The 27,402-nt window shown below is 48.9% G+C and overlaps 1 protein-coding gene across 5 annotated transcripts in view; it reads left to right on the forward strand.

The window, feature by feature from the left end:
• armh3 (armadillo like helical domain containing 3) overlaps positions 1-27,402 on the forward strand; it is a 169,908-nt gene that overhangs the window by 59,400 nt on the left and 83,106 nt on the right. For all 5 annotated transcript variants that reach the window (XM_085994197.1, XM_085994194.1, XM_085994198.1 and 2 more), the window contains 6 exons: positions 1,908-1,954; positions 20,196-20,271; positions 21,144-21,240; positions 23,208-23,309; positions 25,924-25,982; positions 27,038-27,103. In XM_085994197.1, coding sequence (XP_085850323.1) covers positions 1,908-1,954; positions 20,196-20,271; positions 21,144-21,240; positions 23,208-23,309; positions 25,924-25,982; positions 27,038-27,103 — 447 coding nt within the window. The remainder of the gene's footprint in view (positions 1-1,907; positions 1,955-20,195; positions 20,272-21,143; positions 21,241-23,207; positions 23,310-25,923; positions 25,983-27,037; positions 27,104-27,402) is intronic.

Here is a 27,402-nt window from a genome sequence, read left to right on the forward strand (position 1 = left end):
TGCTGCAGTACAAAGGGATCTGGGGGTCCTGGTGCATGAAACACAAAAAGTTAGTATGCAGGTGCAGCAGGTAATCAGGAAGGCCAATGAAATCTTGGCTTTTATTGCGAGGGGGATGGAGTATAAAAACAGGGAAGTCTTGCTGCAGTTATACAGGGTATTGGTGAGGCCACACCTGGAATACTGCGTGCAGTTTTGGTTTCCATATTTAAGAAAAGATATACTTGCTCTCGAGGCGGTTCAGAGAAGGTTCACTCGGTTGATTCCGGAGATGAGGGGGTTGACGTATGAGGAAAGGTTGAGTAGGTTGGGACTCTACTCATTGGAGTTCAGAAGAATGAGAGGTGATCTTATCGAAACATAGGATTGTAAGGCGGCTTGATCGGGTGGATGCGGTGAGGATGTTTCCACTGATGGGTGAGACTAGAACTAGGGGGCATAATCTTAGAATAAGGGGCTGCCCTTTCAAAACTGAGATGAGACACTTCTTCACTTAGAGGGTAGTAAATCTATGGAATTTGCTACCTCAAAGAGCTGTGGAAGCTGCAACATGAAATAAATTTAAATCGGAATTAGGGGTTACGGGGAGAGGGCAGGGAAGTGGACGTGAGTCTCGATTCGGATCAGCCATGATCCTATTGAATGGCGGAGCAGGCCCGAGGGGCCGTATGGCCTACTTCTGCTCCTACTTCTTATGTTCTTATGTTACACTGCCCCATCAAACACTCCCAGGGCAGGTACAGCACGGGTTAGATACAGAGTAAAGCTCCCTCTACACTGTCCCATCAAACACTCCCAGGGCAGGTACAGCACGGGTTAGATACAGAGTAAAGCTCCCTCTACACTGTCCCATCAAACACTCCCAGGGAAGGTACAGCACGGGTTAGATACAGAGTAAAACTCCCTCTACACTGTCCCATCAAACACTCCCAGGGAAGGTACAGCACGGGTTAGATACAGAGTAAAGCTCCCTCTACACTGTCCCATCAAATACCCCCAGGGCAGGTACAGCACGGGTTAGATATAGAGTAAAGCTCCCTCTACACTGTCCCATCAAACACTCCCAGGGCAGGTACAGCACGGGTTAGATACAGAGTAAAGCTCCCTCTACACTGTCCCATCAAACACTCGCAGGGCAGGTACAGCACGGGTTAGATACAGAGTAAAGCTCCCTCTACACTGCCCCATCAAACACTCCCAGGGCAGGTACAGCACTGGTTAGATACAGAGTAAAGCTCCCTCTACACTGTCCCATCAAACACTCCCAGGGCAGGTACAGCACAGGTTAGATACAGAGTAAAGCTCCCTCTACACTGTCCCATCAAACACTCCCAGGGCAGGTACAGCATGAGTTAGATACAGAGTAAAGCTCCCTCTACACTGTCCCGTTACACACTCCAGAGTGGGTACTGTACAAGTTAGATAAATAACTGGGCAGTAGATGTATTGAGCTGCCATTTTGTTCCTGTACTCTGGTGTTATTACTGTCTACGTCGCTTTTTCCTCTCACTTTCTATCTCTCACTCTTACTTTACATCCTGTTATCTTCTCGCTCTTTGACCAAGCTTTTGGTCACCTGTCCAAATGTCTCCTCCTTCGGCTCGGTGTCAATTTTTGTCTCGTAACCCTGCTGTGAAGCATCTTGGGCCGTCTACTGCGTTAAAGGTGCTGTGTGAATGCAATATCTAGTTTCTCACTGTCTTACTCTCTCATTTTTCATTTCCTCTCTTTCTATGACATCCTCACTGTTGCTCACCAGTATCACCGTGCTCACTGCGTGACGTTCACAAGAGCCCCTCTTCACCACTGTTGCTCCTTTCTCTCTGTGCTTGTTTTCAGTCCGTTTCCCCTTGTTCCAGCCCATCCTTCAGGGTAAACATTAACAGCTGTTCCCTCTCTGTGTGCAGGTGGGCAACATGTTCATAGCAGATGCTGAGGAGAAGATTTCAGTCCAGTGAGTAATATTCAGCAAAATATCCACCGCTTCTCTCTGTTGCCCCTTTTTTTCATGTTTTATTTAAATGTTTTCTCCTTCCCGCCAACACCACCCCCCCCCCCCCCACCAACTCCGAAGGCATTGGGAGGAATTTAAGGTGTTCGCCGTGGCTCAATGCGTCGCACTCTTGCCTTTGGAGTCAGAAGGTCGTGGGTTCAAGTCCCACTCCAGGAACTTGAGCACATAATCCAGGCTGACACTCCAGTGCAGTGCTGAGGGAGTGCTGCACTGTTGGAGGTGCCGTATTTCGGATGAGATGTTAAACCAAGGCCCCGCCTGCCCTCTCAGGTGGACGTAAAAGATTCCATTGTCACTAGTAAGCTCCCACAGTTTGATAACGACCAGATAATCTGTTTTTGTGATGTTGATTGAGGGATAAATATTGGCCAGGACACCGAGGAGAACTCCCCTGCTCTTCTTCGAAATAATGGCTGTGGGATCTTTTGCGCCCACCTGAGAGAGCAGACGGGGCTTCGGTTTAATGTCTCATCCAGAAGACGGCAACTCCAACAGTGTGGCGCTCCCTCAGTACTGCCCCTCCGACAGTGCGGCGCTCCCTCTGTACTGCCCCTCCAACAGTCCGGTGCTCCCTCAGTACTACCCCTCCGACAGTGCGGCGCTCCCTCGGTACTGCCCCTCCTACAGTGCAGTGCCCCCTCAGTACTGCCCCTCCGACAGTGCGGCGCTCCCTCTGTACTGCCCCTCCTACAGTGCAGTGCCCCCTCAGTAGTGCCCCTCCGACAGTGCGGCGCTCCCTCAGTGCCGCCCCTCCGACAGTGCAGCACTCCCTCAGTACCGACCCTCCGACAGTGCAGTGCCCCCTCAGTACTGCCCCTCCGACAGTGTGGCGCTCCCTCAGTACTGCCCCTCCAACAGTGCAACGCTCCCTCAGTACTGACCCTCCGACAGTGCGGCGCCCCCTCAGTACTGCCCCTCCGACAGTGCGGCGCCCCCTCAGTACTGCCCCTCCGACAGTGTGGCGCTCCCTCAGTACTGCCCCTCCAACAGTGCAACGCTCCCTCAGTACTGCCCCTCCGACAGTGCGGCGCCCCCTCAGTACTGCCCCTCCGACAGTGCGGCGCCCCCTCAGTACTGCCCCTCCGACAGTGCGGCGCCCCCTCAGTACTGCCCCTCCGACAGTGCGGCGCTCCTTCAGTACTGCACCTCCGACTGTGCAGCGCTCCCTCAGTACTGACCCTCCGACAGTGCAGCGCTCCCTCAGTACTGCCCCTCCGACAGTGCGGCGCTCCCTCCGTACTGCCCCTCCGACAGTGCGGCGCTCCCTCAGTACTGCCCCTCCGACAGTGCGGCTCTGCCTCAGTACTGCCCCTCCCACAGTGCAGCGCTCCCTCAGTACTGCCCCTCCGACAGTGCGGCGCTCCCTCAGTACTGCCCCTCCGACAGTGCAGCGCCCCCTCAGTACTGCCCCTCCGACAGTGCAGCGCCCCCTCCGTACTGCCCCTCCGACAGTGCAGCTCTGCCTCAGTACTGCCCCTCCGACAGTGCGGTGCTCCCTCAGTACTGCCCCTCCGACAGTGCAGCTCTGCCTCAGTACTGCCCCTCCCACAGTGCAACGCTCCCTCAGTACTGCCCCTCCGACAGTGCAGCTCTGCCTCAGTACTGCCCCTCCGACAGTGCGGCGCTCCCTCAGTGCCGCCCCTCCGACAGTGCAGCGCTCCCTCAGTACTGCCCCTCCGACAGTGCAATGCTCCCTCAGTTCTGCACCTCCGACAGTGCAGCTCTGCCTCAGTACTGCCCCTCCGACAGTGCAGCTCTGCCTCAGTACTGCCCCTCCGACAGTGCAGCATTCCCTCAGTACTGCCCCTCCGACAGTGCGGCGCTCCCTCAGTACTGACCCTCCGACAGTGCGGCGCTCCCTCAGTACTGCCCCTCCGACAGTGCAGCTCTGCCTCAGTACTGCCCCTCCCACAGTGCAGCGCTCCCTCAGTAGTGCCCTTCCGACAGTGCGGCGCTCCCTCAGTACTGCCCCCCCGACAGTGCAGCTCTGCCTCAGTACTGCCCCTCCGACAGTGTGGCGCTCCCTCAGTGCCGCCCCTCCGACAGTGCGGCGCTCCCTCAGTGCCGCCCCTCCGACAGTGCAGCACTCCCTCAGTACTGACCCTCCGACAGTGCAGTGCTCCCTCAGTACTGCCCCTCCGACAGCGCAGTGCCCCCTCAGTACTTCACTGGGAGTGTCAGCCTGGGTTTAGTGCTCAAGTTCCTGGAGTGGGACTTGAACCCAGAACATTCTGAGTCCAGAGACGAGAGAGCTACCCACTGAGCCACGGCTGATGGAGAAACAAACAGCACAGGAAAGTGAGTGAAGTGGTGTAAGGTGGAGGCAGACAGACTTCCTGCAGCATTACTGACCCTTCCGAACTCAACATCTCTGAGACTGATGTGTAATAAATCATCCAACTCTGCTCCGTCTCTGCCATCAGTACAACAGACTGACAGGTAATGAAAACATGGAGTTGTCGTATTTATTTTTCCTTTCCCCTACACGCCTAGCCCGAAATGAAGTCAAATCCCTGGTTTATTGTGTTGATCACACATTGAACAATTTGGAGAGGACATGGTCATGAAGAGGAAAATGCAGAGCTCATCAAACTCTAACTGAGCCCCCAGACAGCCAGAATAAAGTGTTTGGAAGCAGGTATAGATTTTAATCGGACTGCTAGCAAGGACTGAAGGAGCCGTAATTGAGACTGAAAATTAGAAGAAACTTTTCTTCCTACGGAGTGGGTGTGGAATGGACCCCTAGTAACAACGACTGAGACAATTAACGCCTCGGATCTGATTGGGAATGGGAACGGAGGTGATGGGTTTGCAGATGGACCATAGGGTCTCTAACTGGGGTCTGTGGACCCTCGCTGGTTCAGGAGAAGGTCCGAGCTGGTCCCCAAGGTGGTCATATTTCTGTCCACCTGTCATCAGTTCTGTATTTGTTGACTTACTGACATGTTATTGCTTTACACTACTTGAAAATGTTTTCTGCAGTGCTGGCACTGTTTTTAGGACAGGCGGAGGCCATTCAGCTTCTCGGGCCTGCTCCGCCATTCAATTAGGTCATGGCTGAACTGTATCGTGACTCCATTTACCCTCCCTCGCTACCCTTGTCCAACAAAAATCTGTCCCCCTCAGCCTTGGAAGCTCCAATTGTCCAGATTACACTTCTGAATGGCCCAGCTCTCACTTTAAGGTTATGTCCTCTTGTGCGTCCATCAAGTCTTCTGACTGTGACCTCTTGTTCATCACCTCTTCACCCCACCGTTAGCGGCCGTGCCTCCAGCCACCTCGGCTCCATGCTCTGGAACTCCCCCCTCCTTCGCAGAAAGTGCAAAGTGATAAATTTTGGTAGGAAGAACGAGGAGAGACAATATAAACTAACGGGTACAATCCTAAAGGGGGTGCATGAACAGAGACCTGGGGGTATATGTGCACAAATCATTGAAGGTGGCAGGGCAGTTTGAGAAAGCGGTTAAAAAAGCTTACGGGATCCTGGGCTTCATAAATAGAGGCATATAGTACAGAAGCAAGGAAGTTATGATGAACCTTTATAAATCACTGGTTCGGCCTCAACTGGACTATTGTTTCCAATTTTGGGCACCACACTTTAGGAAGGATGTGAAGGCCTTAGAGAGGGTGCAGAAAAGATTTACAAGAATGGTTCCAGGCTTGAGGGACTTCAGTTACGTGGATAGACTGGAGAACATAAGAACATAAGAAATAGGAGCAGGAGTAGGCCATTCGGCCCCTCGAGCCTGCTCCGCCATTCAATGAGATCATGGCTGATCTTCTGCCTCAACTCCATTCACCGGCCCTATCGCCATATCCCTTGATGTCTTTACTAGTCAGAAATCTATCGACTTCTGTTTTGAATGTACCCAATGACTGAGCCTCCACAGCCCTCTGGGGTAGAGAATTCCAAAGATTTACCACCCTCTGTGTGAAGAAATTTCTTCTCATCTCAGTCCTGAATGGCCGACCCTTTATCCTGAGGCTGTGGCCCCTGGTTCTAGACTCCCCAGCCAAGGGAAACATTCTCCCAGCATCCACCCTATCAAGCCCTGTAATAATTTTGTATGCTTTAATGAGATCCCCTCTCATTCTTCTGAATTCAAGAGAATACAGGCCTAGTTTACTCAATCTCTTCTCATACGGCAGTCCCGCCATCCCAGGAATCAATCTCGTGAACCTTTGTTGCACTCCCTCTATGGCAAGTATATCCTTCCTTAGGTAAGGAGACCAAAATTGTACACAGTACTCCAGGTGTGGTCTCACCAAGGCCCTATATAATTGGAGTAAGACTTCTTTACTCATGTACTCAAATCCTCTTGTGATGGAGGCCAGCATGCAATTTGCCTTCTTAATGGCTTGCTGCACCTGCACATTCACTTTCAGTGACTCATGTACAAGGACACCCAGGTCCCTTTGAGCATCTACATTCCCCAATCTTTCACCATTTAGGAAATACTCTGCCTTTCTGTTTTTTCTACCAAAGTGGATAACTTCACATTTATCCATCTGCCATGTTCTCGCCCACTCACTGAGCCTGTCGAGATCCCCTTGAAGCCTCTTCACTTCCTCTTTGCAACTGACACTGCCACCTAGCTTTGTATCATCAGCAAATTTGGAAATTTTACATTTAGTCCCCTCATCCAAATCATTGATATAGATTGTGAATAGCTGGAGCCCAAGCACCGATCCTTGGAGTACCCCAAGCCTGCCATCCTGAAAAAGACCCGTTTATCCCTACTCTTTGTTTTCTGTCTGTTAACCAATTCTCAATCCATGTCTACCTGTCCCCCTTTGTCTACTCCACTAGTTACATCCTCAAAGAACTCCAATAGGTTTGTCAAACAGGATTTCCCTTTCATAAATCCATGTTGACTCTGCCCAATCTTACTATTAGTTTCTAAGTGCCCAGTTATTGCATCCTTTATAATAGATTACAGCATTTTTCCAACTACTGATGTGAGGCTAACAGGTCTGTAGTTCCCCGTTTTCTGTCTCCCTCCTTTCTTAAATAGCGGGGTTACATTTGCTATCCTCCAATCTGCAGGAACCGTTCCAGAATCTATAGAATTTGGAAGATGACAACCAATGCGCCCACTATCCCAATGGCCGCCTCTTTCAAAACCCTAGGATGTAGGTCATCCGGTCCTTGAGATTTATCAACTTTTAGTCCCATTAATTTTGCTAATATTTTTTACTAATAATAATTTCTTTAATTTCCCCATTCTCGCCACACCCTTGGTTTTCTCGTATTTCTGGGAGGTTTTTTGTGTCTTCCTCCGTGAAGACAGAAACAAAGTATTCATTTAATTTCTCTGCCATTTCCTCATTCCCCATTATAAATTCTCCCGTCTCTGACTGTAAAGGACCTACATTTACCTTCGCCAGTCTTTTCCTTTTCACATACCTATAGAAGCTTTTACAATCTGTTTTTGTATTTTTCGCTAGTTTGTGCTCATATTCCATTTTCCCTTTCTTTATCAATTTCTTGGTCCCCTTTTGCTGATTTCTAAAAAGATCCCAATCCTCAGGCTGACTGCTTTTTCTGGCAACTTTATAAGCTTCCTCCTTTGACTTAATACTGGCTTTAATTTCTTTTGTTAGCCATGGTTGGATCACTTTTCCTTTTGGGTTTTTATGCCCTAGAGGAATATATGTTTGTTGCAAATTATGCATTATTTCCTTGAATGTTAGCCATTGTATGTCCACCTTGATACCTTTTAGTATAGTCTCCCAATCTACCATGGCCAACTTGTCCCTCATACCCTTACATGGAAACATAGAAGATAGGAGCAGGAGTAGGCCATTTGGCCCCTCGAGCCTGCTCCGCTATTCGATGAGATCATGGCTGATCATCCAAACTCAGTACCCCGTACCTGCCTTCTCCCCATATCCCTTGATACCTTTAGCTCTAAGAAATATATCTAACTCCTTCTTGAATATATTTAAAAACTTGGCCTCAACCGCCTTCTGTGGTAGAGAATTCCACAGGTTCACCACTCTGGGTGAAGAAATTCTTCCTCATCTCTGTCCTAAATGGCTTACCCCTTATCCTTAGACTATGACCCCTGGTTCTGGACTCTCCGACCATCGGGAACATTCTACCTGCATCTAGTTTGTCCAGACCTGTCAGAATTTTATAAGTTTCGATGAGATCCCCTCTCATTCTTCTAAACTCCAGCGAGTATAAGCCCAGTCGATCCAATCTCTCCTCATACGTCATTCCTGCCATCCCAGGGATCAGCCTTGTGAATCTTCGCTGAACTCCTTCCATGGCAAGAACATCCTTCCTCAGATAAGGCGACCAAAACTGCACACAATACTCAAGGTGTGGTCTCACCACGGCCCTTGTAGTTTCCTCAGTTTAGATTGAAGAGCTTAGTTTCAGATTGGACTACATCACTCTCAAACTTAACAGAAGCTGGGGTTGTTCTCCTTGGAGCAGAGAAGGTTGAGAGGAGATTTGATAGAGGTGTTCAAAATCATGAGGGGTCTAGACAGAGTAGATAGAGAGAAACTGTCCCCATTGGCGGAAGGGTGGAGAACCAGAGGACACAGATTTAAGGTGATTGGCAGAAGAACCAAAGGCGACATGAGGAAAAACTTTTTTACGCAGCGAGTGGTGAGGATCTGGAATGCACTGCCTGAAAGGGTGGTGGAGGCAGACTCGGCCATGGCTTTCAAAAGGAAATTGGATAAGTACCTGAAGGTAAAAAATTTGCAGGGCTACGGGGAGAGGGCGGGGAGAGGGACTAACTGAAGTGGTCTTGATGGGCCGAATGGCCTCCCTCTGTGCTGTAACCGTCCTCTGATTACTTACACCAGCAGTGCCGTGCATCTTGGAGCTAGATCAAAACCAGCATTGGTCTCTAGGCCTAAACTTTGTGTTTTGTACATCTTCGCAAAGGCATGCTGCTGCTTTTAAAATAATTGGGGTCAAACCCCTTACCTTGCCACTCCAGGGCTTGGTACTGGCTGACGGCCTTACCATTGAATATGCTTTCCAACGGTTTTTAAAAAAGACTCTGGAAATATAAAGCTGGTTATCGGTAAAAGAGAGCATGAAGCTGTCGGAATGTTGTCAAAACCCAACTGGTTCACTGATGTCCTTTAGGGAAGGAAACCTGCCGTCCTTACCCGGTCTGGGCCTCTGTGTGACTCCAGCCCCCACACCAACGTGGCTGACTCTTAAATAACAACAGAAAATGCTGGAAAAACTCAGCAGGCCAGGCAACATCCGTGGAGAGAAATTAAAAGTCGACGTTTCGGGTTGAAACCCTTTTTCAAAACTGGCCCTATTACATTTTTACTTATATATTTCTTTCCCACCCCTTTGTTTTGGGTCTTCCCCTTCCCCCCCCCCCCCCTTTCCTTTTTTTTTCTCTCTCCCACATGGCAGCTGTCTCTCTTATCCTGCCAGTACACTTCACACCTAATCTCAGCCGTCTTTGTCTCCACTGTCCTATTACCATCTCGTCTGGTTTTGAATACCTCTTAATGTCTCTTTACTTCTTTTGTTCTATCGCAGCCCTGCCTTCGATCTATTTTATTTCCTTTCCAGTTTTGAAAAAGGGTTTCGACCCGAAACGTTGACTTTTAATTTCTCTCCACGGATGTTGCCTGACCTGCTGAGTTTTTCCAGCATTTTCTGTTGTTATTTTGGCTGACTCTTAACTGCCCTCTGAAGTGACCGAGCGAGTCACTCAGTTGGGTAAAAAAAAAACGCTAACAGTGGTTCAAGAAGAAGGCCCACCAGCATGACCACCTTCTTAGGGCAACTGAGGATGGGCAATAAATACCAGCCTGGCTTACGATGCCTACATCACGAGAATGAATTTTTAGAAAACACATGCACCCAAGGAGCGGGTGGGAGATGGGGTTATACAGCACTGATAACCGGGTCTCCGATCCACTCTCCCCTTGAAATGGGCTTCTCGCTGAGAGTGCAGGATCGTGGAACGTACTCTACAGGGAGCCTTGTTCTGGCTGTACAGAGCGCAGCGTGCTTCACGGAAACTGCTCACATGACAACCTCGCCGGGATCACGGTCTCCTCTTAACAAAAAGCCAAGAAATTCTTCAAACACCCTGGTGTCTCACTTGGCCAATGCACGTCCCTGTGTGGTACTTGAACTGTCCAAACCAGAAAGGCCCCAAGTTCAGTTCAGTTCACGGCTTGCGCTGTGTTAGCTGATCGCAGCCAGGACAGCAGTTGAAGTGGAACAATTTCCCTCTGTGGCCTCGCCCTCTCCCTCTCTCTGTAACCTACTCCAGCCCTACAACCTTCCGAGATCTCTGCACTCCTCCAATTCGGGCCTCTTGAGCATCCCCGATTTCCATCGCTCCACCATTGGCGGCCGTGCCTTCAGCTGCCTGGGCCCTAAGCTCTGGAATTCCCTCCCTAAACCTCTCCGCCCCTCCTGCCTCCTTTAAGACGCTCCTTAAAACCTACCTCTCTGACCAAGCTTTTGTTGACCTGTCCTAATATCTCCTTGACAGTCTTGACGAAGGGTTTCGACCTGAAACATTGACTCTGTTTCTCTCTCCACGGATGTTGCCTGACCTGCTGAGTTTTTCCAGCATTTCCTGTTGTTATTTCTAATATCTCCTTATGTGGCTCCGTGTCACATTTTGTTTGATGATGCTGCTGTGAAGCGCCTTGGATTGTTTTCCTACATTAGAGGCGCTATATAAATGCAAGTTGATGTTGTTTTCCTCGATTTTTGGGAGGCGGAGAACGAAACAGCCAGGGGTTTCCCGCTCCTGATCACTATCCCGCTGAAGAGTGGACGTTCGGTTGAGGATAGGATCTGGGTTGGCTGTGTTGGCCCCTCCAGAGTTGAATAGCCTGCTGATGTTCACAGTCTAGGCTCGCACATAAGAGTGGCCACTTGGGTGAAGTGCCGGAGGGCTGCCCACGACCGTGGAACTGTACCCCAGTGAGAATCGACCGCTTCAGGGGAGAGAACCGGTGCAATGAAAAGGGAGAAAAAATGCTGATTGCTGGAGGAGTCGGTGCCTCGGAGATCGGCACTGTGGGGGAGTTCAATTAACATTAGCTGTGACACGGCGATTAATCCGAGGGTGATTCAGCATGGCACCGCGTGTACTAATTCAGCCCTTTCGCAAGTCTGAGCTTAACAGCCCTTCAAAGCCACTGACCCCGATGATATAATCGACAATTCTAAACAGTAACAAAAGACAAGCAGGAGACTGCCACTGAATCACAATCCTTTTAAACTGGGCTTTAAATGAGTCCTGCTGGCAGGACGGTGTGACTACGAGTGAGGAAGATACAGGGATCCAGGATGTAGTGTTGAAGGAGCCGCAGCCCTTGCTCTTGTCAAGCAGGATTGAGGTTCTTACTCCCTGTGAGGGCAGGAGCGGGGACTGCAGGGAGGATGAGCAACCTGGCCACAGCACCGTGGTGCAGGGGGCCATTCAAGCGGAGGGAGTAAAAAAAAATGTTGTAGTGGTAGGGGATAGTATCATTAGGGGGATAGATAGGGTTCTCTGCAGTCAAGAGCGGGAGTCCCGAAGGCTGTGTTGCCTGCCCGGTGCCAGGGTTAAGGACATCTCTTCTGGGCTGGAAAGAAACTTGGAGTGGGAGGGGGAGGATCCAATTGTCGTGGTCCATGTTGGTACAAACGACGTAGATAGGACAAGGAAGAAGGTTCTGTTAAAGAAGTATGAGCAGCTAGGGGTCAAATTAAAAAACAGAACCTCAAGGGCAATAATCTCTGGATTATTACCTGAGCCACGAGCGAACTTGGCTAGGACAAATAAAATTAGAGAGTTAAATGCGTGGCTCAAAGACTGGTGTGGGAGAAATGGGTTTTGCTTCTTGGGACACTGGCACCAGTACTGGGACAGGAGGGAGCTGTTCCGTTGGGACGGACTCCACTTGGCCAGTGCTGGGACTAGAGTCCTGGCGGATCATATAACTAGGGCTGTAGAGAGGGCTTTAAACTAATTAGTGGGGGGGGAGGTTCCTAGAGAGCAAATAACAGAAATGACAACGGAGAAGGTCATAGACTTAGGTAGCAGTGGGGAAATTAAAAAACAGAACGTGTCAGGAAGGGACAGAAGGTATGGAGTAAAAGGTAAAGTAGTAAAAGGGGAAAAAACAGGAACTAAGTGTCACAAAACATATTTGAAAGTTCTTTATCTGAATGCACGTAGCATTCGTAACAAAATGAATGAGTTAACGGCACAAATAACTACATATGGGTATGATCTTGTGGCCATTACAGAAACATGGCTGCAGGGTGACCATGACTGGGAATTAAACATACCAGGTTATTTAACAATCCGGAAGGACAGGCAGGAAGGGAGGGAGGTGGGGTGGCTATGTTAATAAAGGAAGGAATCACTATAATACAGAGAAATGATATTGGGTCAAAGGAGCAGGATAGTGAAACAGTTTGGGTAGAGATAAGGAATAATAAGGGGAAAAAAACACTAGTGGGCGTAGTCTATAGGCCTCCGAACAGTTGCAACTCTGTTGGACGGAGTATTAATCAGGAAATAGTTGAGGCTTGTAATAAGGGAACAGCTATAATTATGGGGGATTTTAACTATCATATAAACTGGACAAATCAAACTGGGCAGAGCAGCCTTGAGGATGAGTTCATTGAGTGTATTAGGGATGGGTTTCTTGAGCAATATGTAACTGAACCGACCAGGGGGCAAGCAACCTTAGATTTGGTCCTGTGTAATGAGACAGGATTAATTAAAAATGTCCTAGTAAAGGATCCCCTTGGAATGAGTGACCATAACATGGTTGAATTCCATATTCAAGTAGAGGGTGAGAAGGTTGGATCTCAAACAAGTGTGCTGAGCTTGAATAAAGGAGACTATGAAGGTATGAGAGCGGAATTGAGTAGAGTGGATTGGGAAAATAGATTAAAGGGTAAGACGGTACATGATCAGTGGTGTACATTTAAGGAGTTATTTTACAACTTCCAAAAAATATATATTCCACTGAGGAAAAAAGGGTGTAAAAGAAAAGATAGCCATCCGTGGCTAAGTAAAGTAATTAAGGATAGTATCTGACTAAAAACAAGGGCATATAAGGTAGCCAAATCTAGTGGGAAGATAGAAGATTGGGAAGTCTTTAAAAGACAGCAAAAAATAACTAAAAGATTGATTAAGAAAGGGAAGATAGATTATGAAAGTAAATTAGCAAAAAATATAAAAACGGATAGCAAAAGTTTCTATAGTTATATAAAAAGAAAAAGGGTGGCTAAAGTAAATGTTGGTCCCTTGGAGGATGAGACTGGGAAATTAATGGTGGGAAACATGGAGATGGCAATAACGCTGAACAAATATTTTGCATCAGTCTTTACGGTAGAGGACACTAAGAATATCCCAACACTGGACAAACAGGGGGCTCTAGGGGGAGAGGAGCTAAATACAATTAAAATCACTAAGGAAGTGGTACTTGGTAAAATAATGGGACTTAAGCCAGATAAATCCCCTGGACCTGATGGCTTACATCCTAGGGTCTTGAGGGAAGTGGCGGTAGGGATTGTGGATGCATTGGTAATAATTTTCAAAAACTCCCTGGACTCAGCAAAGGTCCTTGCAGATTGGAAAACTGCTAATGTAACACCCTTATTTAAAAAGGGTAGTAGGCAGAAGGCTGGAAACTATAGACCTGTTAGCCTAACATCTGTGGTTGGTAAAATGTTAGAGTCCATTATTAAGGAGACAGTAACGGGACATTTGGATAAACATAATTTAATAGGACAAACTCAGCATGGTTTCATGAAGGGGAAGTCATGTTTGACAAATTTGCTTGAGTTCTTTGAGGAAGTAACATACAGGGTGGATAAAGGAGAACCAGTGGACGTAGTGTATTTAGACTTCCAAAAGGCATTTGACAAGGTGCCACACAAAAGATTATTGCTCAAGATAAAAAATCACGGGATTGGGGGCAATATTCTGGCATGGGTGGAGAATTGGCTCTCTAACAGAAAGCAGAGAGTTGGGATAAATGGCTCATTCTCAGACAGGCAATCAGTAACTAGTGGTGTTCCGCAGGGGTCAGTGCTGGGTCCCCAACTCTTTACAATCTATATTAACGATTTGGAGGAGGGGACCGAGTGTAACATATCAAAGTTTGCAGATGATACAAAGATGGGAGGGAAAGTAGTGAGTGAGGAGGACATAAAAAACCTGCAAAGTGACATAGACAGGCTAAGTAAGTGGGCAGAGATTTGGCAGATGGAATACAATACTGGAAAGTGTGAGGTTATGCACTTTGGCAGGAAAAATCATAGAGCAAGTTATTATCTTAATGGCAAGAAACTGGAAAGTACTGTAGTACAAAGGGATCTGGGGGTCCTGGTGCACAAAACTCAAAAAGTTAGTATGCAGGTGCAGCAAGTGATCAAGAAGGCCAATGGAATGTTGGCTTTTATTGCTAGGGGGATAGAATATAAAAACAGGGAGGTATTGCTGCAGTTATACAAGGTATTGGTGAGACCGCACCTGGAATACTGCATACAGTTTTGGTGTCCATACTTAAGAAAAGACATACGTGCTCTCGAGTCAGTACAAAGAATGTTCACTCGGTTAATCTCGGGGATGAGGAGTGGTCATATGAGGAGAGGTTGAGTAGATTGGGACTCTACTCATTGGAGTTCAGAAGAATGAGAGGCGATCTTATTGAAACATATAAGATTGTGAAGGGGCTTGATCGGGTGGATGCGGTGAGGATGTTCCCAATGATGGGTGAAACTAGAACTAGGGGACATAATCTTAAAATAAGGGGCTGCTCTTTCAAAACTGAGATGAGGAGGAACTTCTTCACTCAGAGGGTGGTAGGTTTGTGGAATTTGCTGCCCCAGAAAGCTGTGGAAGCTACATCATTAAATAAATTTAAAACAGAAATAGATAGTTTCCTAGAAGTAAAGGGAATTAAGGGTTACGGGGAGCGGGCAGGAAATTGGACATGAGTCTGGGTTCGGAATGGTCATGGCCCTGTGGGTAGTGGAGCGGGCCCAGGGGCCGTGTAGCCTGGTTCTGTTCCTACTTCTTGTGTTCTAATTCTGTGTTAGATTTCAGGAGATGGTTTTATTCCTGTTCCTGGCTGGGGTGGAGATTGCCTTTACAGAAGGTAAGTACTGTAGAAAATATAGGGACAGAGTGATCTCCTGGAAGAGTTTCGATCGCCTAGATGGGTCAGAGAGGAATTTCACAGATTTTTTCTCCCAAATTGGCCATTGGGTTTTTTATCTGTTTTTTCGCCTCTCCCGGGAGATCACATGGGTTCGGGTGGGATGGAGAGTGATAGAAGATTTGAGGTTAGGATCAGATCAGCCATGATCTTATTGAATGGTGGAGCAGGCTCGAGGGGCCGATTGGCCTACTCCTGCTCCTATTTCTTATGTTCTTATGTTTCCCTCTTTAACAGGGGTCCTGGGGGTGAGACTCCCTCTTTAACAGGGGTCCTGAGGGTGAGACTCCCTCTTTAACAGGGGTCCTGAGGGTGAGACTCCCTCTTTAACAGGGGTCCTGACAGTGAGACTCCCTCTTCAACAGGGGTCCTGAGGGTGAGACTCCCTCTTCAACAGGGGTCCTGAGGGTGAGACTCCCTCTTTAACAGAGGTCCTGAGGGTGAGACTCCCTCTTTAACAGGGGTCCTGAGGGTGAGACTCCCTCTTTAACAGGGGTCCTGGGGGTGAGACTCCCTCTTTAACAGGGGTCCTGACAGTGAGACTCCCTCTTTAACAGGGGTCCTGAGGGTGAATCTCCCTCTTCAACAGCGGTCCTGAGGGTGAGACTCCCTCTTCAACAGGGGTCCTGAGGGTGAGACTCCCTCTTTAACAGGGGTCCTGGGGGTGAGACTCCCTCTTTAACAGGGGTCCTGACAGTGAGACTCCCTCTTTAACAGGGGTCCTGAGGGTGAATCTCCCTCTTCAACAGCGGTCCTGAGGGTGAGACTCCCTCTTCAACAGGGGTCCTGAGGGTGAGACTCCCTCTTTAACAGGGGTCCTGAGGGTGAATCTCCCTCTTCAACAGCGGTCCTGAGGGTGAGTCTCCCTCTTTAACAGGGGTCCTGAGGGTGAATCTCCCTCTTCAACAGCGGTCCTGAGGGTGAGACTCCCTCTTTAACAGGGGTCCTGAGGGTGAATCTCCCTCTTCAACAGGGGTCCTGAGGGTGAGACTCCCTCTTTAACAGGGGTCCTGAGGGTGAGTCTCCCTCTTCAACAGGGGTCCTGAGGGTGAGTCTCCCTCTTTAACAGGGGTCCTGAGGGTGAGACTCCCTCTTTAACAGGGGTCCTGAGGGTGAGACTCCCTCTTTAACAGGGGTCCTGAGGGTGAGTCTCCCTCTTTAACAGGGGTCCTGAGGGTGAGACTCCCTCTTTAACAGGGGTCCTGAGGGTGAGTCTCCCTCTTTAACAGGGGTCCTCACGCTGAGTCATCTATTGAGTAAACCCCTGATTTTAAAGTGGTCATTCTCGCGCTGCTCCTGAATGCGCTGTTAACTGAGTCTCTCTGCTGCTTGGCATCTCCCTCTGCCTCTCCTGGGCAGCTCTTTAGAGTAACTGCCTCTGCCCATTAGGTATCCTGGGTAAGATCAGGAATCTGTGTCCTGTCTCTCTCTCTCTCTCACAATGATGCACACAATGTGCTGCATTAGCACCCTCTCTTCAGAAATAATCGAACACTGGATTAACAATAGCGTCCATTGTACACTCTTCATGACCCCATTTTTCTTTAATATAGGTGTGAGCCATGGCTCAGCAGTAGCACTCTCGCCTCTGAGTCGGTGGATTGTGGGGTCTTTTATGCCTGAACCGCTGAAACCTAGAAGGGTGGGGGGGGATTTGTTTAACTCGCCGTGTTGCAGGCACAATAGATCCATTTAAGGAGAAGCTAAATAAGCAGATGATGGAGAAAGGAATAGACGGTTATGTCGATAGGGTGAATATAAAGCCGGGTGGGAGCAGGCCTGTGTGGCGTGTGATCACCAGCATGGACAAGTTGGGCCGAACGGCCTGTTTCTGTGCTGTAGACTCGATGTAATTCTATGTAATAGCAGGCCCGCACCCTGACTTTCTGTCCCCTTCATTTCACCCGCGCCAGTCTGCCTGAATTACTCAGCACTGAGGAATTGAAGGTAGGCGTGAGGAACTGTGGCTCAAATTTTTCACAGCGGATTAGCAGCAGAAGATCTGCAGAAGAGTTAAAGTTCTCCTTTTTAGTGGGGGGGGGGCGGAAAGGTCAGAAAGGCCGTCCTCTGAATTATAGGCCTGTCAGCCCGACATCTTCAGCAGGCAACCCCAGTGAACTGGCCCCACTGGAATCTGCCCCAGCGGAAGCAATTCCAGAGCATTTGACGAGAGCGGAGGCAATAATTGTGAGGTAAAACGGGTTTACAAACGGCAGCTCATCTCCGTCAGTTTTTATGTCGCTTTTCTGCCATGCTGGTGGTGTTAAAATAAAAAAAAAAACCTGCACCACGAGAAAGAAAGACATGCGCTCAAGAATATGAGAGAGAGAGAGCGAGAGAGAGAGACCTCCTCTGCCTCTCCACCCCTCTCCCCTCCTTTAAGACGCTCCTTAAAACCTACCTGTCCTAATATCTCCTTACATGGCTCGGTGCCAAATTTAGTTTGATAATCACTCCTATGCAGCACTCCCCTCAGTACTGCACTGGGAGTGGCAGCCTAGATTAGGTGCTCAAGGCTCTAGAGCGGGACTTGAGCCCATGACCTTCAGACTCAGAGACAAGATGATGTAGGACAGAGATGAGGAGGAATTTCTTCACCCAGAGAGTGGTGAACCTGTGGAATTCTCTACCACAGAAGGCGGTGGAGGCCAATTCATTAAATATATTCAAGAAGGAGTTAGATTTATTTCTTAAGGCTAAAGGGATTGGGGAGAAGGCAGGGACAGGGTACTGAATTTGGATGATCAGCCGTGATCTCATTGAATGGCGGAGCGGGCTCGAGGGGCCGAATAGCCTACTCCTGCTCCTATCTTCTATGTTTCTATGTCCGCAATATACCCCCTCAGGTGTGTGGCAGCGCATCAATCGTGAGGTCCTGTTCAGGCTACTTACAAGCTGGAAGGGATACCGCACAGCAAATTTAAAGGGACCGCGCACAAAAAACAAAGATTAGAGGGAGCATTGGATGCCAGGTAGGGAATTCTAGCACGATTGGCACACAGCAAGATCCCACAAACAGCAATGAGACGATTCAGCAGTTAATCTGTGTTTATTTGGTCGTGTTGGATGAGGACAGAATATTGACCAGGATGCTGGGAAAATTCATTGCTCCTTTTCAAATGGTGCCACTCCGGAATAGATTGATGAGGCCTCTGTTTAATGGCTCATCCAAAGGGCAGTGTGAACAGAAAGACGCTGGAGGCAGAATCTGTTTTTGCTGGAGATGTGATGTAGATTTTAAGAACCGTGAAAGTAAGAGAGAAGTTAGACGTGAGGTGAGCAGGTTGCTTAGCCTCAATAGTGAGCACAGATTCACAAGCCTTGCCTGAGTCAAGAGGTCACTTTATTCATTCATGGGATGTAATTGCCCTTGGGAAGGTGGTGGTGAGCCGCCTTCCTGAACCGCTGCAGTCCGTGTGGTGAAGGCGCTCCCACAGTGCTGTTAGGGAGGGAGTTCCAGGATTTTGACCCAGCGACGATGAAGGATCGGCCGATATATTGTGACTTGGAGGAGAGCTTGCAGGTGATGGTGTTCCCGTGCGCCCGTTGCCCTTGTCCTAGGTGGTAGAGGTCGCGGGTTTTGGAGGTGCTGTCGACTTGCTCCCTCCTCCCGCCCCCCCCAGCCCAAAACAGGGTAATGGAGACTTGAATAGACTTCTGGAAAGTAGTCAATTCTGGACCAATTGGTGCATTTAAAGGAACTAGATTAATACCTGCCAAAAAGGTTTACAGAGGCATTGACAGATCTGTTTGATTCACATGAAAGAAAGTATGGAGATCTTGGCTTGGGCGGTGGACCATAACTGAGGTAGTCATGGACGGATTAAGGACGGAACAGGCTGAATTATGCTTTTGAAGTTCTTGGAACAGTTTCCACAGAGCCCTCAGGCAGTGTTCTGCAATCTCTTTGTAAAATCAGCTCTGCAGTATAACTAAAGAATTATTGGAATTGTTAAGATCATTCACAAGGGACTTGAGGCTAAAGAGCCGTTGGAAGAGGAAAAAGTGGACGTTGTAAATTAGTTAATAATCGTCAGAATAATAGGGTAACTATAAAGTTGTGATCTGTGCTTGTTGCATTGGACAGGAGTAACTGGTGGCGTCTCCCTCTGGGACTTGTGCTCGTCACCATATTAATAAACGATGATCTTAAAGGTATTGAAACTAAAATATCTTACAATTTCAGATTCAAAACAGAAAAAGAATTACGTTAGTAGAATACTTTGCCAAGTCTCTCAAATGCCTCAAGGCACGTAACAAAATTCGAATTACATTGCATCGTCATGTTGGCAAACTTGGCAGCCATTTTGATGCACAGCAGGATCCCAGGAATTAAATGATTGTCCAATTAATCTGTTTACGTTGGCTGAGAGGGGGATGATGGAACAGCACTAAGTTGTATGGGAAAGCAGGATAGTCTGAGAAAGAGGAATAGTCAGCGATTCGAGCAGGGGAATCACAAATGGAACTACATTGAGAATTAATATTCGGACAGAAAATAGTAAAGCAATTACAAAATAAAGAGTGCACCGTTTACTAAGATGGGTCAGGAAAAAGATTCTGTTTAAACACAAGGATGAGGGATAGTCCCTCCCTATCTCTGTAACCTTCTCCAGCCCTACAACCCTCCGAGATCTCTGTGCTCCTCCAATTCTGGCCTCTTGCCCATCCCCGATTTCCTTCGCTCCACCATTGGTGGCCGTGCCTTCAGCTGCCTGGGCCCCAAGCTCTGGAAATCCCTCCCTAAACCTCTCCTCCTCTACCTCTCCTCCTTTAAGACACTCCTTATAACTTAAAACTAAGCATTTGGTCACCTGTCCTAATATTTCCATATGTGGCTCGGTGTCAAGTTGTTGTCTGAATTACGCTCCTGTGAAGCGCCTTGGGGCATTTTACTACATTAAAGGCAGGCACAGGATAAATGTGAGTGGTGGTTGTTGAATAAGTCATTGTTATTTTTGTTTGACTGCTGGTTGCCTGTGTGCTTTTTCCAATCTAGGACCAACGAGGCTATCCTGCTGGCACTGTACGAAGCCGTTCACTTAAACAGAAACTTCATCACAGTATTAGCGCAGGTGAGTGTGCCGACCTTGCTCCGAAGCCACCGCGATACACTGATCAAAATCCACCGAGGCGGCTCTCCCAGTGGCTTTAGTGCACTGCCCCAGTGCTAAATCAAACAGCCCTGGACTGTGCTGACCTCGGGCAGGATGGCAGAAGTGGTGCTTTGACAGCCCTCCATGTTCCATGGCTAAGAAATGGTAAATGAAATCAGCCAGGCTTCCTGCTCCTGATCACTATCCAGTGATCCCAAAGCTGAAAACTGCGTGTTTACCCCTCTGTGTTTCAAGGTACGACTGCAAGTTATGTTTTATACGTTGTGTCAGAGGACACAGTGCAGTATGAAGAAACTTATATTTTCCTGTACTCCAGAAAGAAAGACTGGCATTTCTGCAGCGCCTTTCACGACCTCAGGACGTCCCAAAGCGCTTTACAGCCAATGAAGTACTTTTTTTTAAAGTGTAGTCACTGTTGTAATGTAGGTAACACGGCAGCCAATTTGCAACAGCAAGCTCCCACAAACAGCGATGTGATAATGACCAGATAATCTGTTTTAGTGATGTTGATTGAGGGATAAATATTGACCCCAGGACACTGGGGAGAACTCCCCTGCTCTTCTTCGAAATAGTGCCGTGGGATCTTTTACATCCACCTGAGAGCAGACGGGGCCTCGCTTAACATCACATCCAAAAGACGGCACCGCACTGGGAGTGTCGGCCAAGATTTTTGTGCTCAAGTCTCTGGAGTGGGACTTGAACCCACAACCTTCTGACTCAGAGGCGAGGGTGCTGCCCACTGAGCCACGGTAATGGTCCGTGAATGTAAAGGTGCTTAGGTGTGTTTGAGATAAAGTCTCTAACTGCGATGTTGTTTTTATTAACTTCAGAGCCACCCAGAAATGGGGCTGGTTAGTATTCCAACGACACCAACACTGCCGACAACTCCGACCACGCCCTTAGGAACCACGCCTCCTTCATCCGACGGTAAGCCTTCCTAAAGTTATTCACTTTCTCCTATTTCCGACTTTGCTCTTCCCTCCTCTCCTGAAGGCGCTGACTCTTGCCCGGGCTCCCGGGACCGACCGGCTGCCTCCAATATTTTACCCAATTGTTTGTTCACCTAGTGGGAGCCCCGGCTGTGCTATTTGACTGTGGGCGGTTACGCGGGGTGAGGGAGGGGTGCGGTCTAACCCTGCCCTTAGCTCGATATCGCCACACACTTTCCAGCGAGGGTTGACTGGATACTGATCAGGAGTGGGAACCCTTGTTGCTTTCTTCCTCCCCCATCCCCCACCCAGCAGGCACTGAGGCCAGTTTTAGCGCCACCACTGATACCTTGGCAGCGGTCAGGCAACTGGGCACAGAGAAGTGGGGCAAAAACCTGGGATCTTCCCCATCAGTGACCCACTGCCAACGATCTCGTCAAGCCGCGCAGCTTGTCTGGAGGTCCCACGCAGGACACTTTGCGGCTTTTGAATGGGAGATTTCGCGTATGCGCGGAATTTTGAATGGGCCGCGCAGCCCAGTAAAGAAACCACGCACCCAAAATAAAATTAGGAGGAACATTGTCCACTACCCAAAGCACCTGAGCGAGAGGGGCAGCGATCCCGAGTTGTATTGATGGGAGTTATTTTGTGGAGCGCTATTATTTCCCGGTGCAGTCTGGGAGCCGCCATGTTGTGTCGAGTGCCGGCTCCGCCACATAATCCGAGCGACACAGAGGCTGTCGGCACCACGCGCCGTTTATGGCGTCACAGGAACTTGCGACTCCACACAAAACGCCTGCTCCCCGAAGGCCTCTCACCGACACTTTGAACATGTACAGGAAGGAAAGGAAGTACAGAACAAGAACAGGCCAGGCGTCCATCCAATCAGTTCCTCCAAGCGGTGACGCACACACTGCCCTGCGCTGCTCTCTGCTCAACTTTCCCCACATTACAACAGTGACTCCACTTCAAAAAGTACTTCATTGGCTGTAAAGTGCTTTGAGACATCCGGTGGTCGGGAAAGGCGATATAGAAATGCAAGTCTTTCTTTCTTCTTTCTTTCCTAAGGGGAAGTTCTGCACAGTTTTACCTGACCCCCCCCCCCCCAATGCTAGTTGAGTAAAACTCCAGATTACCTATCGAGTCTCGCACACCTATGATCCAACCCTGGCTAGTGGCATTCCATAGCCCAAGTAGAAAGGCACAAGAAACGGTTTCCACTGGCAGGTGGGTCGGTAACCAGAGGACACAGGTTTAAGATAATTGGCAAAAAATGCCAAGGGAGAGATGAGAATTTTTTTTATGCAGCGAGTTGGTGTGATCTGGAATGTGCTGCCTGAAAGGGCGGTGGAAGCAGATTTAATAGTAACTTTCAAAAGAGAATTGGATAAATACTTGAAGGGGGAAAAAAATTATAGGGCTATGGGGAAAGGGCAGTGGGGGAATGGGCCTAATGGGACAGCTCTTTCAAAGAGCCGGCACAGGCTCGATGGGCCGAATGGCCACCTTCTGCTCTGTAAGATTCTATGATTCTGTATGAACGTGGACATTCCAACAGGGGCAAGGGACAAGGACTGGGACCCAAATAGGGAATTCAGAAAACTTCTTTACCCAGAGAGTGGTGAGAATGTGGAACTCGCTACCACAGGGAGTGGTTGAAGCGAATAGTATAGATGCATTTAAGGGGAGGCTAGATAAACACATGAGGGAGAAGGGAAATCGAGGGTTATGCTGATAGATGAGGAAAGACGGGAGGAGGCTCGAGTGGAGTAAAACGCCGGCATGGACTGGTTGGGCCGAATGGCCTGTTTCTGTGCCGTATATCCCATGTAATCCTATGTAACTTGGGGGTGCTGAGGCGTTATCCTGACTCAGATCATCTGACTCGGTACAGGCTGGGGACTGACCTTGGGCATTCAGGTAGAATTGATTTTCATTTAATTCCTTGACATCTCTCTACTGCAGTGATGAATTCTTCAGAACTGCCACTGGATCCAAACCTGCACACCAGTAACCTCCTCATCACCTTCCTCAAGTATTGCTCCATTGTCATGCAGGACACAAAAGGTAAGGAAAGCAAAAGAAAGAGTACAGAACCTATTTAGTACCAATGTCTCACAGGAACAAGAGGAGGCCATTCAACCCCTCGAGCCTGTTCCTCCATTAAATCTGCACCTCAACTCTATTTACCTGCCGTGGCTCCAAATCCCTTGATACCCTTACCCAATATAACATCTATCGATCTCAGTCTTGAAAGTTCCAATTAACCCCCAGAATCCACAGCCTTTTGGGGGAAGAGTTCCAGATTTCCGCTGCCCTTTGTGTGAGAAAGCGGTGCAGGCCGGCACTGGCACTGGAACGGGTCAGCCCAAGGCACACCCGATATTGGGCCTCTGGCCTCATTTACATGAAGCTAGCGAACTGCAGGAACCGTGCTGGGCCTCCCCGGGCAGCTCGCCGGCAAAGAGGGTTTCAATTTCAGGCCACTGTTTCGCCGGCTGTGACCCTCAGGTAGGCCTTGGAAGAAGGGGGTCAGCAATCGTTGTGGCGGGGGGGTGTTAGCAATCGAGAGAGGAGTCAGAAACTGGGAGGGGGTAAGCGGTGGAGAGTGGGGTCAGCGACTGGGAGGGGGAGGTGAGCAGTGGTTGGCAGCGGCCCGGAGTTTTAACGTGGCGTCGGCTAGTATTTTTAAAAGAACGTACCTTCTTGGTGCCGGTCCCTCTAAGGTTAGTCCGTCTGCAGCCCTGGTTTTCCTGAAGGCAGCTAGCCTGGAGCTGGCTGTGTTCAGGGCAAACCAGTTTGGTAACGGGGCCATCAAACCAGGCAGGCGCCAGGCCAAGGGTCACACGCCTGTCTCGGGCGCGGGTCCTGGACGCCTCTTTTGATGCGGATTCCAATATGACGGGCGGCGCACTCCCAGCTCAGAATGTGCGCGCGTACACACGTCGCCGGCCATATTGGACGCTATTGGGAGGACTCGTAAAAATCAACATTTCATTGTGCAGTACACACGTCTGCTGCATATATGACAAATAAAATTGAATTGAATTGAATTATTGCGCCCGTTTCACATCTGTAAATCATCCTCGCACTTTTAGGCTTAAAGTCACTTGGCATCACCGGGAAACGTGTGACGAATTTCTTTCATTATGCCCTTTCCTTTCACTACTATCTCTGCGAGTCAGTGCAGCCCAGTAGGAACATCTGCATTGTGTTACACTTTAAACATTTATTATGGGCTTCATGTCTTTGTGTGGTTTATTGGGATCCTTGATTCCTGGGCTGCATATAGAAATCTCGGCACGGCAAGGAGGCCATTTGGCTCATTGTATCTGTGCCAGCTTCCCACCAAGTCCTTTCCCGGCCACCTTTTGATATTTCAAGTGTTTATCTAATTCCCTCTTCAGCCTTGCGATTGACTCGGTTTCAGTGTCCTCCTGCACTGGAATAAAGCCTGTGGGTTTAACACTTTGCCGATGCCAGTTTGTTCTCCAATATAAATGAGCTTCTGTTATTATCTCCCAGCGAGCGCTCTGTGCATTTCCAGCATTGTGAAAGGGCAAGGGGCGAGTCCGTTGGAGTGCCGTATCATTCTAAATGTTGTAAAGGACAATAAGCGGAGCTGTGCTGGTGACTCAGTCGTCCCTTGTTATTGTTTATGCTTTCAAACTGCTGGAGTGCAGCCAGTTTCTGTACAATGCCTTCTCGAGTGACATGAATTGTAACTGCTGCTCCGAGTCCGTCGTCTCCACTCATTATCTGCAGCAAGCAGTGACTGATCTGGGGCAGTGGTAATCGCTCCTCTCGTGTGCAAACGGAAAGTGATTTTTGTTTTATTTTTAGCAGTTTTCTACCCCCCCGCCCTGTTCTGAATGCGCTGAATCCTGTGTTCCGGTACTGGTTCCACAGGCGCTGCCCCCCCCCCCCCCCCCGTGCCCACTAAGGTGCCTGCTTGGCTCAGTGGCGGCACTCTTTTCCTCGGAGTCAGAAGGTCGTGGCTTCATGCAGCGCTTGAGCACGCCGCTCCCCGTGCAGTACTGAGGGAGTGCTGCACTGTCAGAGGTGCTGTCATTCGGATGAGACGTTAAACCGAGGCCCTGTCAGCGCTCTCTGGTGAAGGAAAATTATCACACGGTCACTATTTGATGACTAGCTGGAGAGTAGACCCAGTGTTCTGGTCAATCCCTTAACCAACATCACGAAAAACAAATGATTCGGTCATTATCACATTGCTGTTTGTGGGAGCTTGCTGTGCGCAAATTGGCTGCCGCGTTTCCTAAATTACAACAGTGACCACACTTCAAAAATTATTAATTGGCTGTAAAGCGCTTTGGGACGTCTGGAGGCCGTGAAAGACGCTGTAGAAATGCAAGTCTTTCTATCTTTGTGTGTTCTTAGACCGAGAGTGTTAGCTATTCAGCTGTGGCATGCATTACAGCTGAGCCCAATCCTGTTCTCTCTGACATCTACACACGTGTACTTTTCAGTGTGGGTCATGGACAGTGATCAGGAGCAGAAACATGTCTGATTTGCCCCCAGCCACCCCACCTCCTACCGAGCTCACATTCAGGGCTCTCGACAGTTGCGTGGGACAGATAGCTTCCCTCATTCAGTGCCTACAATGGCTGCCTCACTGCTGCCACTTTGAATCTCCAGTTTATGCCGTGCATTCTCCTTTCAGATGAGCATCGATTGAACAGTGCCAAACTCTGCCTAATCATCCTCACCTGTATCGCAGAGGTAAGTGCAAAGCACCTGTAACACCTGCACTCCCATATTACTGCGAGCTCTCATAAAACACTTGTATCACTGTCCCGTCAAACACTCCCAGGGCAAGTACAGCACGGGTTAGATACAGAGTAAAGCTCCCTCTACACTGTCCCATCAAAAACTCCCAGGGCAGGTACAGCACGGGTTAGATACAGAGTAAAGCTCCCTCTACACTGCCCCATCAAACACTCCCAGGGCAGGTACAGCACGGGTTAGATACAGAGTAAAGCTCCCTCTACACTGTCCCATCAAAAACTCCCAGGGCAGGTACAGCACGGGTTAGATACAGAGTAAAGCTCCCTCTACACTGCCCCATCAAACACTCCCAGGGCAGGTACAGCATGGGTTAGATACAGAGTAAAGCTCCCTCTACACTGTCCCGTCAAACACTCCCAGGGCAGGTACAGCATGGGTTAGATACAGAGTAAAGCTCCCTCTACACTGTCCCATCAAACAATCCCAGGGCAGGTACAGCACGGGTTAGATACAGAGTAAAGCTCCCTCTACACTGTCCCATCAAACACTCCCAGGGCAGGTACAGCACAGGTTAGATACAGAGTAAAGCTCCCTCTACACTGTCCCATCAGACACTCCCAGGGCAGGTACAGCACGGGTTAGATACAGAGTAAAGCTCCCTCTACACTGTCCCATCAAACACTCCCAGGGCAGGTACAGCACGGGTTAGATACAGAGTAAAGCTCCCTCTACACTGTCCCATCAAACACTCCCAGGGCAGGTACAGCACGGGTTAGATACAGAGTAAAGCTCCCTCTACACTGTCCCATCAAACACTCCCAGGGCAGGTACAGCACGGGTTAGATACAGAGTAAAGCTCCCTCTACACTGTCCCATCAAACACTCCCAGGGCAGGTACAGCACGGGTTAGGTACAGAGTAAAGCTCCATATACTGTGCTCCAACAATATGCCTCAGTCCTGACCTCACTGCTCTAGTGATACTCGCTCTTTAAGGCCATGCTTTAGACCCTTTCTCAATGTTTTCTGGCTTGTCTTTGCTCTGTTACAGGACCAGTACGCTAACGCCTTCCTACATGACGACAACATGAACTTCCGGGTCAACTTGCACAGAATGGTGAGTATCGAGGTAGAGGTGCTGGGTGAACAGTTCCCCCACTGTAGCAATATCTGGCATCGCTGACTTAGTCCTTCAATCACCAGTCTTTCCGGGTAGCATTAGGAGAATTCATCATCAAGGGGCAAGATAACTCTGGGCGTAAGTACCCTCACAGGTTGGCACTGGTGAATACTTGTCAGAACATGGGAACAATGGGGAGTCTGCCCAGCTGTGAAGGTGCTTAACTGCCACCTCATCTGCACATAAAAAACCCCCCCAGTGAATACTGCACATGAAGTATAATTAGGAATTGCCTA

Source organism: Somniosus microcephalus, chromosome 8 (assembly GCF_052327205.1).
Source record: "Somniosus microcephalus isolate GS21.2 chromosome 8, FLI_Smic_1.0, whole genome shotgun sequence".
Lineage (NCBI taxonomy): Eukaryota > Metazoa > Chordata > Chondrichthyes > Squaliformes > Somniosidae > Somniosus > Somniosus microcephalus.